At 43.7% G+C, this 12339-nt stretch overlaps 1 protein-coding gene across 2 annotated transcripts in view; it reads right to left on the bottom strand.

Annotated features, from left to right (window-relative positions):
- Positions 1–10504, bottom strand: part of PDE3A (phosphodiesterase 3A) — a 335640-nt gene extending 325136 nt beyond the window's left edge. The window contains exon 1 of one of the 2 annotated variants that reach the window (XM_008259572.4): positions 9336–10504. In XM_008259572.4, coding sequence (XP_008257794.2) covers positions 9336–10253 — 918 coding nt within the window. In that variant the 5' untranslated portion in view covers positions 10254–10504. Of the gene's footprint in view, positions 1–8203; positions 8509–9335 lie in introns of those variants that run through there. The other variant, XM_051850837.2, reaches the window with a different exon arrangement.
- Positions 10505–12339: the final 1835 nt, after the last annotated feature.

Genomic DNA, 12339 nt, shown 5'->3' with positions numbered 1-12339 from the left:
ACAATGAACAGGGCACTGGGCCAGAATTTTCTAAAGGAAATGTTTATGGCTGAGACAGGAGGCTAAAAAGTCTGATTCCTGTTTTAATGGAAACAGTCATGATCTGAATCTGATTTCTTCGGTTGCTGGACTATAAAGTAAATTCTCGAGTTGCTCAGTTGACTCTCTCCTTCCCAGGCTTTCTGAGAGATGGAGACTGAGGTAGGACGCTGAGACACTCCCATACAAGGGGCTGTTTCACACCAGGAGGACAACATCTCCTAAGGAGGATCTCATAGGCGGACTTGTTAATACGGCCCTCTACGATAACTACCAGACAAAAACAATCCCCTTTATTTGTGTTCCTGCCAGCTTAAAAAATGTGCTAAGGTTGCCGATTCCACACAGCAGCCCCTCCGCTGCCTCAACACGAAATACTGCTCCGAAGATAATGCTTGATGATTTCAGAAATTTTTTGCACCAAAATCAACTTACTTTAAATTTCATTTTGAAGTATCCTCCTAATTGTATGATTTCAAACCTCCATTAGGTTTATAGGAGGAAACATTTGCCACAGACACAGCATAAATATTCCTTTATTTAAACTTGCTTCTGAAAATGGAAAATTTTTATTAAAATCGTATTAGATGAAAATCACAATCTTTTTGTATAAAGTTACTTCAGTATTCTTAAGAAACGAACACTAAGGGAGAAAGAAGGCATTTCTTAAGTTTTTCAAATACCCCAAGGGACAAGAATCTATTAGGTAAAAAACTTGAAGACCGGTGTGTATGTGGTGGGGGCGTGTGTGTGGCAGGAATCTACAAGATCCATATGAATACTAATTCAATGCAACTTCAAAATTAGCCAAGACAAATGACTAGTTACATTCCAATACGAAGTCTTTCAAGTAATGGATCTAGATTACAATGGCATGTTCTTCACCAGGCAGCACCCAGGCTTTAGAAGGAGTGAACTTGAATCCACTGTTTCATTTTATCCAAATGTGCTTCTCTGTGTACTTTTTGATCTTCTAGATTATTGCCTAAGTGATATGTGGAAGCCTGTGAAAACCTTCTACTACTTTTATTCTGCAATGCAATGATAATGAGATGCCCCATTAGTCACAAACATGAATACAGATATGAACTATTATACACAAAATAAATGTACTATTGTTTTGAAAAGCCCATCTGTATATCTACGTATATACAGGGAACATGCCACACACAGAAAGTCATGTTTTCATTCTAGATGTGACATCGGAACTGGCCGAGAGTTACTGAATTCACAGAGTTTGAGCAGAAGTGACAGAAAGATTGTGACATGAAACACATTTGGACTTTTTCATCTGAAATCGGTTTCAAATCACAAACTGCAGAGGGAACTCAGCAAACAGCAAAGTCACCTGATCTCATTAGCTAGTTTAGAAATTCCACACTATCAAAATCATCCATCCCTCCCTATACAAAAAAGGGAACCGTCTTCATTTTCTTTCAAGGAAAGTGCTGTTTCCATAACAAAAGGTGAGAAATCAGCCCTGTAGACACCACTATAATTGTCACCCATTAAAGCAACCCTCAGGTTTGCCCCCTTAGTTTCCTCACTTACAAAGATAACAACCTGCACTACAAACACATGCACTTTCATTTCTAGAGACATAGATAACCCAATTACAGACTAGTCACTCTGAACTTGTGTATGTTCACACTGAACACAGGCACAATCCTTGCTATACACAAACAATGAGAGGCAAATTCATAATCAGCTGGGACTATTGATTCTGTGTTACAAATCAGGTTAACATAAAGGTTCTTTATTAAACACTGCTGGACTCCGTCTCTAAAACCATCCTATTTCAAAATATGTGCAGTTATGTGAAATGAAGGGAAGAAACAGACTTGCCAACTCTTAAAGTGGTACAGAAAGGAACTATCAAGATGACATATTAGATTGGAAAGATTGTATTTCAAATGCTATCATTAAAACTACCTAGGTTTTCCATTAAAACTGAAGAAGTGACATTAGTATTCAACTTTTTCAGCTCTTTCAAAATGTATAGCTGCTCTGTCCAATACGGTAGCCTTTAGTCATAGGTGTCTACTGAATATTTGAAGTGTGCCTAGACCAAATTGAGATGTGCTTTCATTGTAAAACATACTCCAGGTGGTTAGTGCCAAAAAACAGAGTGCAAAATATCTCAATTTTCATACTGGTCGCATGTTAGCATGAAGAAGTTGATATTAAATATATTATCATGCATGTGACTCACCTGTTTCTCTTTACTGTTTTATGTGGCTACTAGAAAATGAAAATTAAATATATGATTTTTGTTCTATTTTTATTGGACAATGCTTATCTATAATGTTTACAGGACTGTTTTCATCAAAGCCACTGGGTGACACTGTTTCTCTATGAAACAGATAAAACCAAAGCAACTTCCTGGCAGGGGAAAATCACATATGCATGCGTACACACACACACACACACACACGTGCCCCTTGCTGCCATTCATCATCTTAGGATGAAAGAACAGATGTTTGCTTAAGTATTTGTATCACCCCGTTAGCAGGACTAGCTATCCCTGAAAATGCCAATCATCATGCACAGACTCTTCAATAATAAATGACAGCTTGAACAAAATCAGACACACAGAGGATGTGTAGATGGTGACTTAGGGTCACGTTCTTCATGACCTCCTGTGGTACTATATCTTATTCAGTTCAGTTTTAACAGATTCCTAAAGAACTGTACAAAACAAAAATAACCAGCTGCTTTTGCTAAAAAAAAAAAAAAAAAATTCACTTATTTCCAGATTGTTATTTTTTACCTGAATTTTGAATTCTTGAGTATCTTAGAGACAATTTACTGAAAAAGTAAAATTAAAAAAAAAAAAAAACCTTTTTTTGAAGAGATAAAAAAATCCAGAAAGTTCAACATAATGGATCTTTACTGATTTGGACAAAGTCAAGAGTAACACCTTTCAGAGGATGCTGGATACTATTTGAAGCCGAAAAAATTCGCAGTAAGGGCTCAAAAAAGTTTTCTGGTGCCCGTAGATCTAGTACTCAGTCTGGTTTACTCAATCCTCTAAGTCAGAATGAGAAGTTAGAGTTGCCTCCACCCCAAATGATACGGAGGCATAAAATGACCAGGTGGACTCCTGTCTACTCTGTGCCTCCCGGCAGCATTTTCAGGTCACAGAGGAACTGGACAAAAGCTATTTTGCCACAGGCTGTCAACATGCATTCAGCAGCTCAGTTCCCTTCTCTCCAAAACCAGAGGGAGTCTAGTCTACCAGCTGCAGACTGGCACAGCACTAAGCATTTTCAGATATCACTGCCACCAGCTACTTAGAGTCACACGGTATCTTAAGATAGGAAAATAATCAACCTATGTGCTCTTTTCAAGCATAACATGTCTCAATCCAATGATATGTTTGCCTTTATTTCAGAACATACTGTAAATGTTAGGTAATTTCCATTTTTAAAAAAATCACCATGTCTTCAAAACAAAGTTGTTCAAAATATGAACCATCTATATTGAACCAGTATGCTAAGGACCGTCTAGAAATCTGTGGCACTACAGACATTTGTCGATAAAAATGAAAAAAATAAGTTTTTGCCTGTAATTTCAGAGAAGAGATGAATGGGTCCTGAATCGCAGAGTAAAAACTTGCTCCAAGCTGTCACACACATTTCTCCAACTGCTTTCAAAGTGCTCACATAGATATTTTACTGCGATTTTTCTCTTTCCTTATGCTGATGTCTCATACCCTAAGTGGGCTCTAAGCTCTGGAGAGACAGATGTGTCATAGCTGTCTGGGTATAATTTGCATGATTTTTAGCACAAGGCCTAATGGCCAGCTAAAACATGCTGATCTGACATTTGATAGGGTTACTGACCAAACATCTTTATGGATAATATTAGTGAGGGGTAGCAACTTCTTTTAAAATAGTAGTATATATTCATGATGAACAGATGTCAAGTAATATTTTTGAAAATTGCTACCCAAGAGCTCTTACTCTATACTGTAATTCAGACATATTTTCAATATTTCTTCCCTAGTTATCAAACCTGTGTATTTTATATATACAGCAGCATAAATTAACACTGTCAATTTAAAATGCAAGCAGTTCCCAAGAGTAGCTTCATTTTTAAAACTCCTTTAAAAAATAGTAAAAGTATATGTAAGCAATTATTAAAAGAAATTAACCTGTGAAGAAGTAATGTTCATTTGAATATTAACAAACACATTTTTAGAGACAAGAATATGGAGATTTCTAGACTCCTGAGGCTCTTCAAAAAGTCTGATGGAGTTTCATGAAGCGGATAAATGCAGAACGTAAGCACAGGTTGAATTTACTGTATATATGAAAGTGTTTTATTAGAAGAGCTCATAATAAATATCACAAAGAGAAAAGGAAGGAGGAAGATTCCATGGAATAGGGGATACACAGCAAGTGACTGAACAATTCATGTAAGGTTATGCATCAGTTCCTAAAGCTAAAGAGATTTTCCCATGGACCAACACAAAGAAACTGCCTGTGCGAGTCAGAATCTCTTTGGACACCACAAGACCCAATAGGTAAATTGATTATCTTCACACAACCAGGAGAGTTCATCTCACCATGCTTACATTTTCTGAAAACTACAACCCCATCCGAATCCCAAAATAAACTCATTCTTCTGATGGACTGAAGTTAGTACAGACAACAGGGCTGTTAACAATACAACCCATATCAACTGCAAATCCTAAAATACAATGCATTGGCACACTTCTATCTCTAGGGTTGACCAACCTAAGTTAGAACTTATTTAAAGCAGAAGTTGATTTAAGTTTGGCAAAGCCTTTATACAACTGAGTCCTGAAGAAGTTACTCTCAGCGCTGAATTTCCTAATATAACAAATTCACACAAATGTCACTACAGATATAATGAATGTTTTTCCATGCCAGTGTCACTCACCCTTGCCTGCCTGCACACCCTCCCCCCAGACTTTTCAAAATGTATTTCATACACAGAGTCACTGTTCTGGCTGTTTATTTAATTAACAGACAGCCCAGCACACACAGCATTGCTTTCAGTTCTACAGTTTTAACTTTTTACACTTCAGACTCAATACAGAAAGAGTAAAATTACTGTTTTCACTCTTTCCAACCTCTGTAAATTTATATAGATTCACTGACTATTTCTGTCGGTTAAAACAGTTTTTCAGTACGCTTTAAATATCTGTATTCACAAAGTAAAAATCACAATTTTGTCCACACAGAAAAACAAAACATTCTTTTCCTTCACCTTTCCCTGGGGATAAGAAAATCTTGTTTTTCCTTTTCAGAATTTTCAGAAGTTGACATTAATTAAATTTAATTCTGTCACCAAGTCATAAATAATCAATATTGTTCTTTGTATTGCCATAAGCTGCGTAATACTACTGAAATGTGAGAGAAGCTACAATTCAATTATAAGTCCAGGGCTGTTTCTGAAATTCATTCCATTTGAGAACTACATTATGTAATACTCACACAGATTTACAGTTCTAAATGTTAATATACTCTATATATCCCAAAGAAATAGTTCTTTATTTTTCATCTGTACTATAAAAGTAAGCTTTACTTTTACCAAAGATCTGACCATTCCATCATATGCCTATCATCCAATGTCTTCCACCAAAAACCTTATCTATTTCTCCTATTTGTCTTTTTTTTTTTTTTTTGCTGTTGCTGGGTTTTTACTTGAAAATGTCTTTTATCATATCAGTGATCACAAAAAAACAACTTTACTCTTTGTGATAACCAACTTTCCAACAATCCATTTATTTCTTTTGCTAAAGATGTTTCATAGTTTAGGGAAATATTCATCAGATATAATCCCAGTTCATAATTACATAATACAGTTATCTGCACATCTCTGATTGATGTATTGATCACAAAAATTCCACCTTTAAATGGCACGAGCACATTAATGCAGAGAATCATACGCCTTGTGCTTATACAAGTTGTAACTAAAAATATTAAATTCTTAACATGTAACTAAAATAAAACTGCACTCATTTGGAATCTAAAGAGTGAACGTGCAAGGTGATCAGGTAATCAGAGAAGAATGAGTAAACAGCTCTATTCTTCGATGCATCAAGAGCGAGACATCCTTCAAATACAAGTCTCCAAATATCAACAACTGCATAATTTAAATTTCATGTTGAAAAACAATGTGCTTATTAAGTATGCACAATGTCTAATAATTCAGGAATTCTAGGAACCTGTATATATTCCTGTGTTGGGGGGAATGCAGTGATAACTTAAGAGAGCTGTCCCTGTCCTTGGATATCAAAGTCACTTAGAAAAGATGCGGACACCTCCACAGACAAGTGGTCATTGTCATCTTCACTTGACCAACAAAAAAGATGAATGTGCCACGCATGTCCACAAAGTCTACCTGGATGCTGAAGGCACTGGGCTGGCAGGCCTGACCTCAACGTCAGGAAGATGCTATGCGCTCTGTTCTCTGCTGAGAGTAAAGATACTTTCCCTCGAATTCCCAGACACACCCAGGACCTGATTAATTCCCTGATCAAAGACTAGACCTAGTTCTCCTTTCTTTGCTGGAAATCATCCTTATCACTGCACTGTAAAACTCAGTCTCGCGTGTAATATCCAATCCATGGTGTTACTGACGCTAAAGGAAGTATAGAAGGGGGACAGGGAAGGAGGAGAAAAACATACCTGTCCACTGGTTTAACCTCTGAGGATTTTGTCATATATTCTCTGCCCTTTTAGAATTGAGCGCCACTGGAGACAGACGTCACAGGCAAGAGGCCACTGTCATTTAGGCAAAGGAGGAAATGCTTTAATTCTTACACATTCAAACCTCACAGTGAGCAAGGCCCAATAAAGCTTTTCAAGAGGCCCCTAAGCTACTTAACTGCACTTGTTTCCTCTCTGCATTGCCTTCAGAGCAGAAGGGGTTTCAGAAATGAACTCATCAGCTCGCAGAAGGGGGAGTTGTTGCACATTTGTTTTATAGTTGTTTTGATTCTTGGCTTTGTCAAGTATGCAAATGACAGTGGTACACTTTGCACCCTTAATCAGGAGTTTGTTTCCTTATGATAAAACAGATAAGACATTTACTATATAGCGCCTGAACAGAGTCAGGGCAATATCTCATTCCTCAGCCTATCTTATAAGATACTGCCCAAGTTAGTTCCCACCCACTCCCCACAAGGATCCTTAACAGCGACTCTGATACCGTCACACCTAAAACAAGTTTTCAGTGGTACATTCACACACAGACACACACGAATTAAAACTTCCAGGATCCAAATTTCTACAATGTAATCTTGTTTTTCTATCCATCCTAAGAGATAAAGTCTCTTTAGAACATTCTTTATGAACAGTCTTTTTTTAAAAAAAAGTAACCAAAAAATTACCAAACTAGATTACAAACATGCATTTTACAACAGCATTAATCAGCAAGACATTTTAAAAAGCAATGTTCAGTTGTTCTTTTAGGTTTGCAGATGATTCAGATTTTTCATTTATCAATTTAAACCAGAGAAAACCAATAAAAACAATCAAATCAGCGGGTTAAGGTGGTTAATTCACCCAAACACCTCCTTTTCTCAAACCCACTCTTACCTCTTTCTAAACACTAGGAAATTTCAGAAATTTACAGATTAAGTGATATTAATTTGGAGTTGAGTTATTTGCGATAAAATACAGATTTTCCTCAGAGATTATGATTCAGTTTTGGCAATACCACATCACACTTCTCTGAATTAAAAAATACTATGTTCTAAACATATTTAAACTAGTGGCTTTTTTATTTAAAAGATATGCTCTCCTGTAACTACTCAAAAAAAAAAAATCAAAGGTGCTTTCTTTCTAATTAGTTTACTACCCCCACACCTTGATTTATTCCAAAGATGCTCAAATTCCTTCCAAAGGCAAGTTTCCTTGACTTGTTTGCACCCTCAGTCTTGGAGTAAGCTTAAACCTAAGAAATATCTGTTTTATCTAAACAAAAAGCTCAATAAGTGCGTTTGTTTTAAAATAAACACAGACTGATGCTGTCATCCATGCTGCTAAATACTGTCAAACAATCACAGATCCCTGTAATCAATTCCATCCCAGAAACAAGCTGGCCACCCACACCACATGATGATACTATTTCTTAGAAATAGTGAAACAATTATACCCACCAAATAAACGGAGAAGAAAATGCTTACCGTCTCTTAGGATATTCTCTCACTCCTTCACAGTGTCAATGTGTGCCACAGGTGGACATAAATTTAAATGGGCCAAGTGTAAATTTCCACTGGCTGTGCACACTTGTTGGATCCACCATCAGGTGTCAAATTGGCTTCAAGGAGAGTCTACCAGTTAAGGGTGCCTTTTCAAATACACTCTGTATTTAAGTGAGAATCTGCCCTTTTTATGCCCTTTAAAGCAACTCTTCCATGGTCTTAAAATGTGCAGTGACAATAGTCATCCCCCAGATGGTTTGAACTGTTGCAGCTTCACTGTTAACTCCAGACTCCTCCTCCTCTCTGAGAGCTATCTGTATCACCAGCCATCTAAGGAACACTCTCCTGAGTTAATCTTTCCTGTAAAACCAGCCTCCGTCCATCTGAATCTCTCAGCACGCACCGCAGAGTGTACGAGCTCAAGGGATGTGATTTTTAGTTGACACAGCAGTTTGCACTTTCTCCACAGTTCTGAAGTTCAAACATCTGATTCCCCAAATTTGAAGTTTATGGTGATGATATAAAGCACAGTAGCAGGCAAACAACGCACGCCCCTAAATTATACTTAAAAACAGATCTGGCAGCACCACATGCAAGTCTCTCCAAGTAAAACTAAGTGCAAAGCCAGACTACCCATCAAGAGCACCTTCAAGCATGTCTCGCTTTTGCTCTGGAAGCTTTTTCCTGGTTTTCACAGGTGTTTGTCACTTCACAGGACATTTAAAATTTCTTATAAGGAAGAAGCTTTCTAAAAAGAAATGTAAAATCCACGTGGTCAATGATCACCCTCTGCTTAAAAAAAGAAAAAAAAAAAAAACAAACCTAAGTTTAATTCTAAAAGTTCTGCTCAGGGAGCAAAGACAGCACTTGAAGACGTGTGGGGACGCGTGCACCAGGTGCAACCAATATAACAAGCGGGCCCAGCTGTGGAAACCCAGCACGCACCATCTAGTTTTGTTACTCGCTCACGTTACAAAATACAATGAAAAAGCTGCCTATGAGGTCCAAAGTTAAAGTCGCTTTTCCAGGCTACCTTCCCTCTAGTTCCCAGCTGGATCGAGTTTTCCCCCAGAGCGAGTGAGCGAGCGAGCGAGCGAGCAAGCCCGGGGCTTACCTGTTCCCGCGGTATACAGGGCAGGGAGGTCCTCCGGTGGGACTTGCTGCCGCCGCCCGACATCTCGGCCGCCACCACGGAGCTGGACCGCCGCCTCCGCTTAAACCCCGGGCTGTCCTCCTTGGTCCCCGCAAGCAGCCGGGACCACAGATGCTCCCTCGGAGCCGCCGACTGCGGCAAGATCTGCTCCACGTACCTGGCCAGGAGGATCCCCAGCACGCCGGCCAAGTACGCCAGGTAAGGTCTCCAGGCGACCTTGAACCTCTCCAAGGAAGTGAGGGACACGGTCCTGACCGCGCTAGTCAAGGCGATCATGGGGACGCCCAGCTTCAGCCTCAGCACCAGCCACGTCGCGGCGGCCAGGCAGCTGAGCACCACCCCCGCGGCGGGCAGCGAGAGTAAACGATCCTCCCCGACGCCCAGCCCGAGCTGCACGAGCGCTTCCCCCCCGCAGCAGGCGGCCAGCAGCGCGACGGCCAGAGGCAGGCGCACCCCGGCGCGCAGGAGGTACAAGCCCATCCAGAAGAAGGCACACAGGAGACTGAGCAGCAGCGCCGAGGGCTGCAGCCAGGGGCTGAGCGGCGCGCCGCCCCCGGGAGCGCCTCCCCGAGGGCTGGGGAAGACGCCCCCTTCTGCTCCCGGGGCAGCTTCCTCCTCCTCCTCCTCCGCCGCCGCCGCCGCCTCCTTCCTCAGCTCCAGGTCACAGTCGACCTCCCCGCGGACCAGCCTCACCAGCAGCGCCAGCACGAGGGACAGGGAGCCCGCGCACAGCGCCGAGGAAAGTTTCCGCGAGCGCCGGAGCGGCCGCAGCACCAGGGCGCCCCAGCAGCCGCTGCAGCCGGAGCTCGGGCGACGACGGGAGCCGTCCCCGGCAGCCGCGGGGGCCTGGCTCGCCCCGCCCGGGCCGGGCTTGTCCATAGTGCGCGCTCCTCGCCGGATCGCGGGGCCCCGACAGCCCCGCGCGCACACCCGAGCTTCCCAATCCCACCGCGGCACTGCCTTCGTCTTCTCCCCAAGGCCCGCGGTCCGCTGCCAAGTTCCAGCTCTCGGATAACTCCCGGAGAATGCTTGATGCTCCAAAGCGACTTGCCAAAGTGGAAAGCGAGCCCACACCGGCTTCGCCTTTTCTCTCTTGGAATCGCCTGTGAAAATGCCCTGCTCCACCCCACCCCCCCACTCTCCCACTCCCACCCCCACTCCCGGCTGGTCTCCTCCCGGGGTCTCTTCCCACTTCAGAATTTTAAGAGCTGCCCGGGGCGTCCCGCGCGCGGGGCCCGCTGGCGCCGGAGGAGCCGGAGAGCGCGGGGCGAGCCCAGAGCCATCGCGGGCGCAGCTCGGCGCGGCGCGGCGCTGCAGCGCGCCGGGCCCGCGGCGGAGGGAGGTTTCCCCCTGCTCGTCCTCCCTGCAGCTCTTGCTCTACCACTCTTTCTCTCCTCGGCAGATCCTCCTCCCCGGCACGGCCCCAAGACCCCAATCGCCATTCCCTGGGGCGGGACGCAAGGCCTCCGCCACGGCCGTCCGTCCAGCTCCTAGCAAAAGGCGGAAGGAAAGCGGGGGGGAAAAATGGGAAAGGGGCTGAGAAATAATCGAGAAGTTGCTAAGTCCCGTCGGAGAGAGACTCGGGCCTGGAGAAGGGCGGCTGCAGCCGGAGGAGGGAGGGAGGCAGGGCGAGGGAGCGAGTGAGCGCGCTGGGGAGGAAGGGAGGAGGACGGGCCAGGGAGGAGAGACGGGAGGCCGAGATTTGCTTTTTTGTTTTTTCCCTCCTTTTAGGTTGCAAGGTCGGTGGTGATTTGCACTTTTGCAGAGGGGAAGGCACTAACTTGCAACTGTGTGAAACACGCAACCCGAGTGGCCGGCGGTCCCGCGGGCTGGCTGGCTTTAAAGCCAACTCCCTAGGAACGCGGTCTGGGCCCAGCTCCCGCCCCTCCCCGGAGGCGGCGCTGCTCGCAGCTCCCTGGCGCCTTCCTCGGGCGCCGCACCGGGGGCCGCACGCGCTGCCCCGCCGCCCAGCAGCCCGCCGCAAGCCCGGGGTGCGGGGTGTGCGGCTGCCCCTGAGGCTGCGCTTTCTAGGAGCTCAGCGCCGCGGATGGGGCGGCCCGTGCGTGGCTGCTGGGCAGACGGTGGGGACCCACACACTTCCTGTCATCTTTGGCGACACCCACGTCTACACTCGCTGATTTACAAATGCCTGTAGGTTCTCAAGTTAGGGCCAGTAGCAAACAGATGTCTAATGAGCAGCTGCGAAGTCTGTTTTTCAACAGAGAACGCAAGCCAGACCTGTTGGTTCCAATAATGGAAGAATCTCCAAGAACTGTCAGACCACAAGAGCCTTAAGAAGGAGGTCCTTCATTTAAAAAAATAAATTGTAACTAATTTTTTTTTCAGTGACATGAGTATTGACCAACAGCTGTTGACTGCTGACGGTAAAATTGCATTGAGATTAAGTGAGCAGAGCCTCAGGAGGATTTACACAATGAAGTAGCGCGCACACACACGGTGACACGCATAGCCCATCTGCAGTGAGGAAAACTGGTCCCTAGTTATCAGTGATTTCAGATGCAGGTACTGTAGTAATAGTTATTTGAGAAACTAAAGGATTTTTTGGATGGAGAGTTGTCATTCCCTGGTTCACCCCCCACCCCCCAAAGGCCTTGCAATGGCAGCAGCCTAGAGCCTCAACTCCCTCCTGGTCTCCCCTGTGCTTGGCTGGAGCCTAGCGACTTGAGCTATCAAGGCTGCCTCCCAGGAACTGCATGAGCTAAGTGAGCTGGAACCCAGTATGGAATCCACATATTTCCATGCAAGATCTGAACATCTTAATTAGTGTCAACACTGGCTCCAAAAGGAAAAAAATTTAAATTTGGGGCAGTTTATTTAAAATAATAAAATAGCTGTTCAGTAGACTTGTAATAAAAATTTAATCAGGGGTCAACGCTGTGGCACAGTGGGTTAAGCCTCCGCCTGTGGTGCCAGCATCCCATGTGGGTGCTGGTTCTAGTCCCAG

Source organism: Oryctolagus cuniculus, chromosome 9 (genome assembly GCF_964237555.1).
Source record: "Oryctolagus cuniculus chromosome 9, mOryCun1.1, whole genome shotgun sequence".
NCBI lineage: Eukaryota > Metazoa > Chordata > Mammalia > Lagomorpha > Leporidae > Oryctolagus > Oryctolagus cuniculus.
This window is presented reverse-complemented; position numbering and strand designations above follow the sequence as displayed.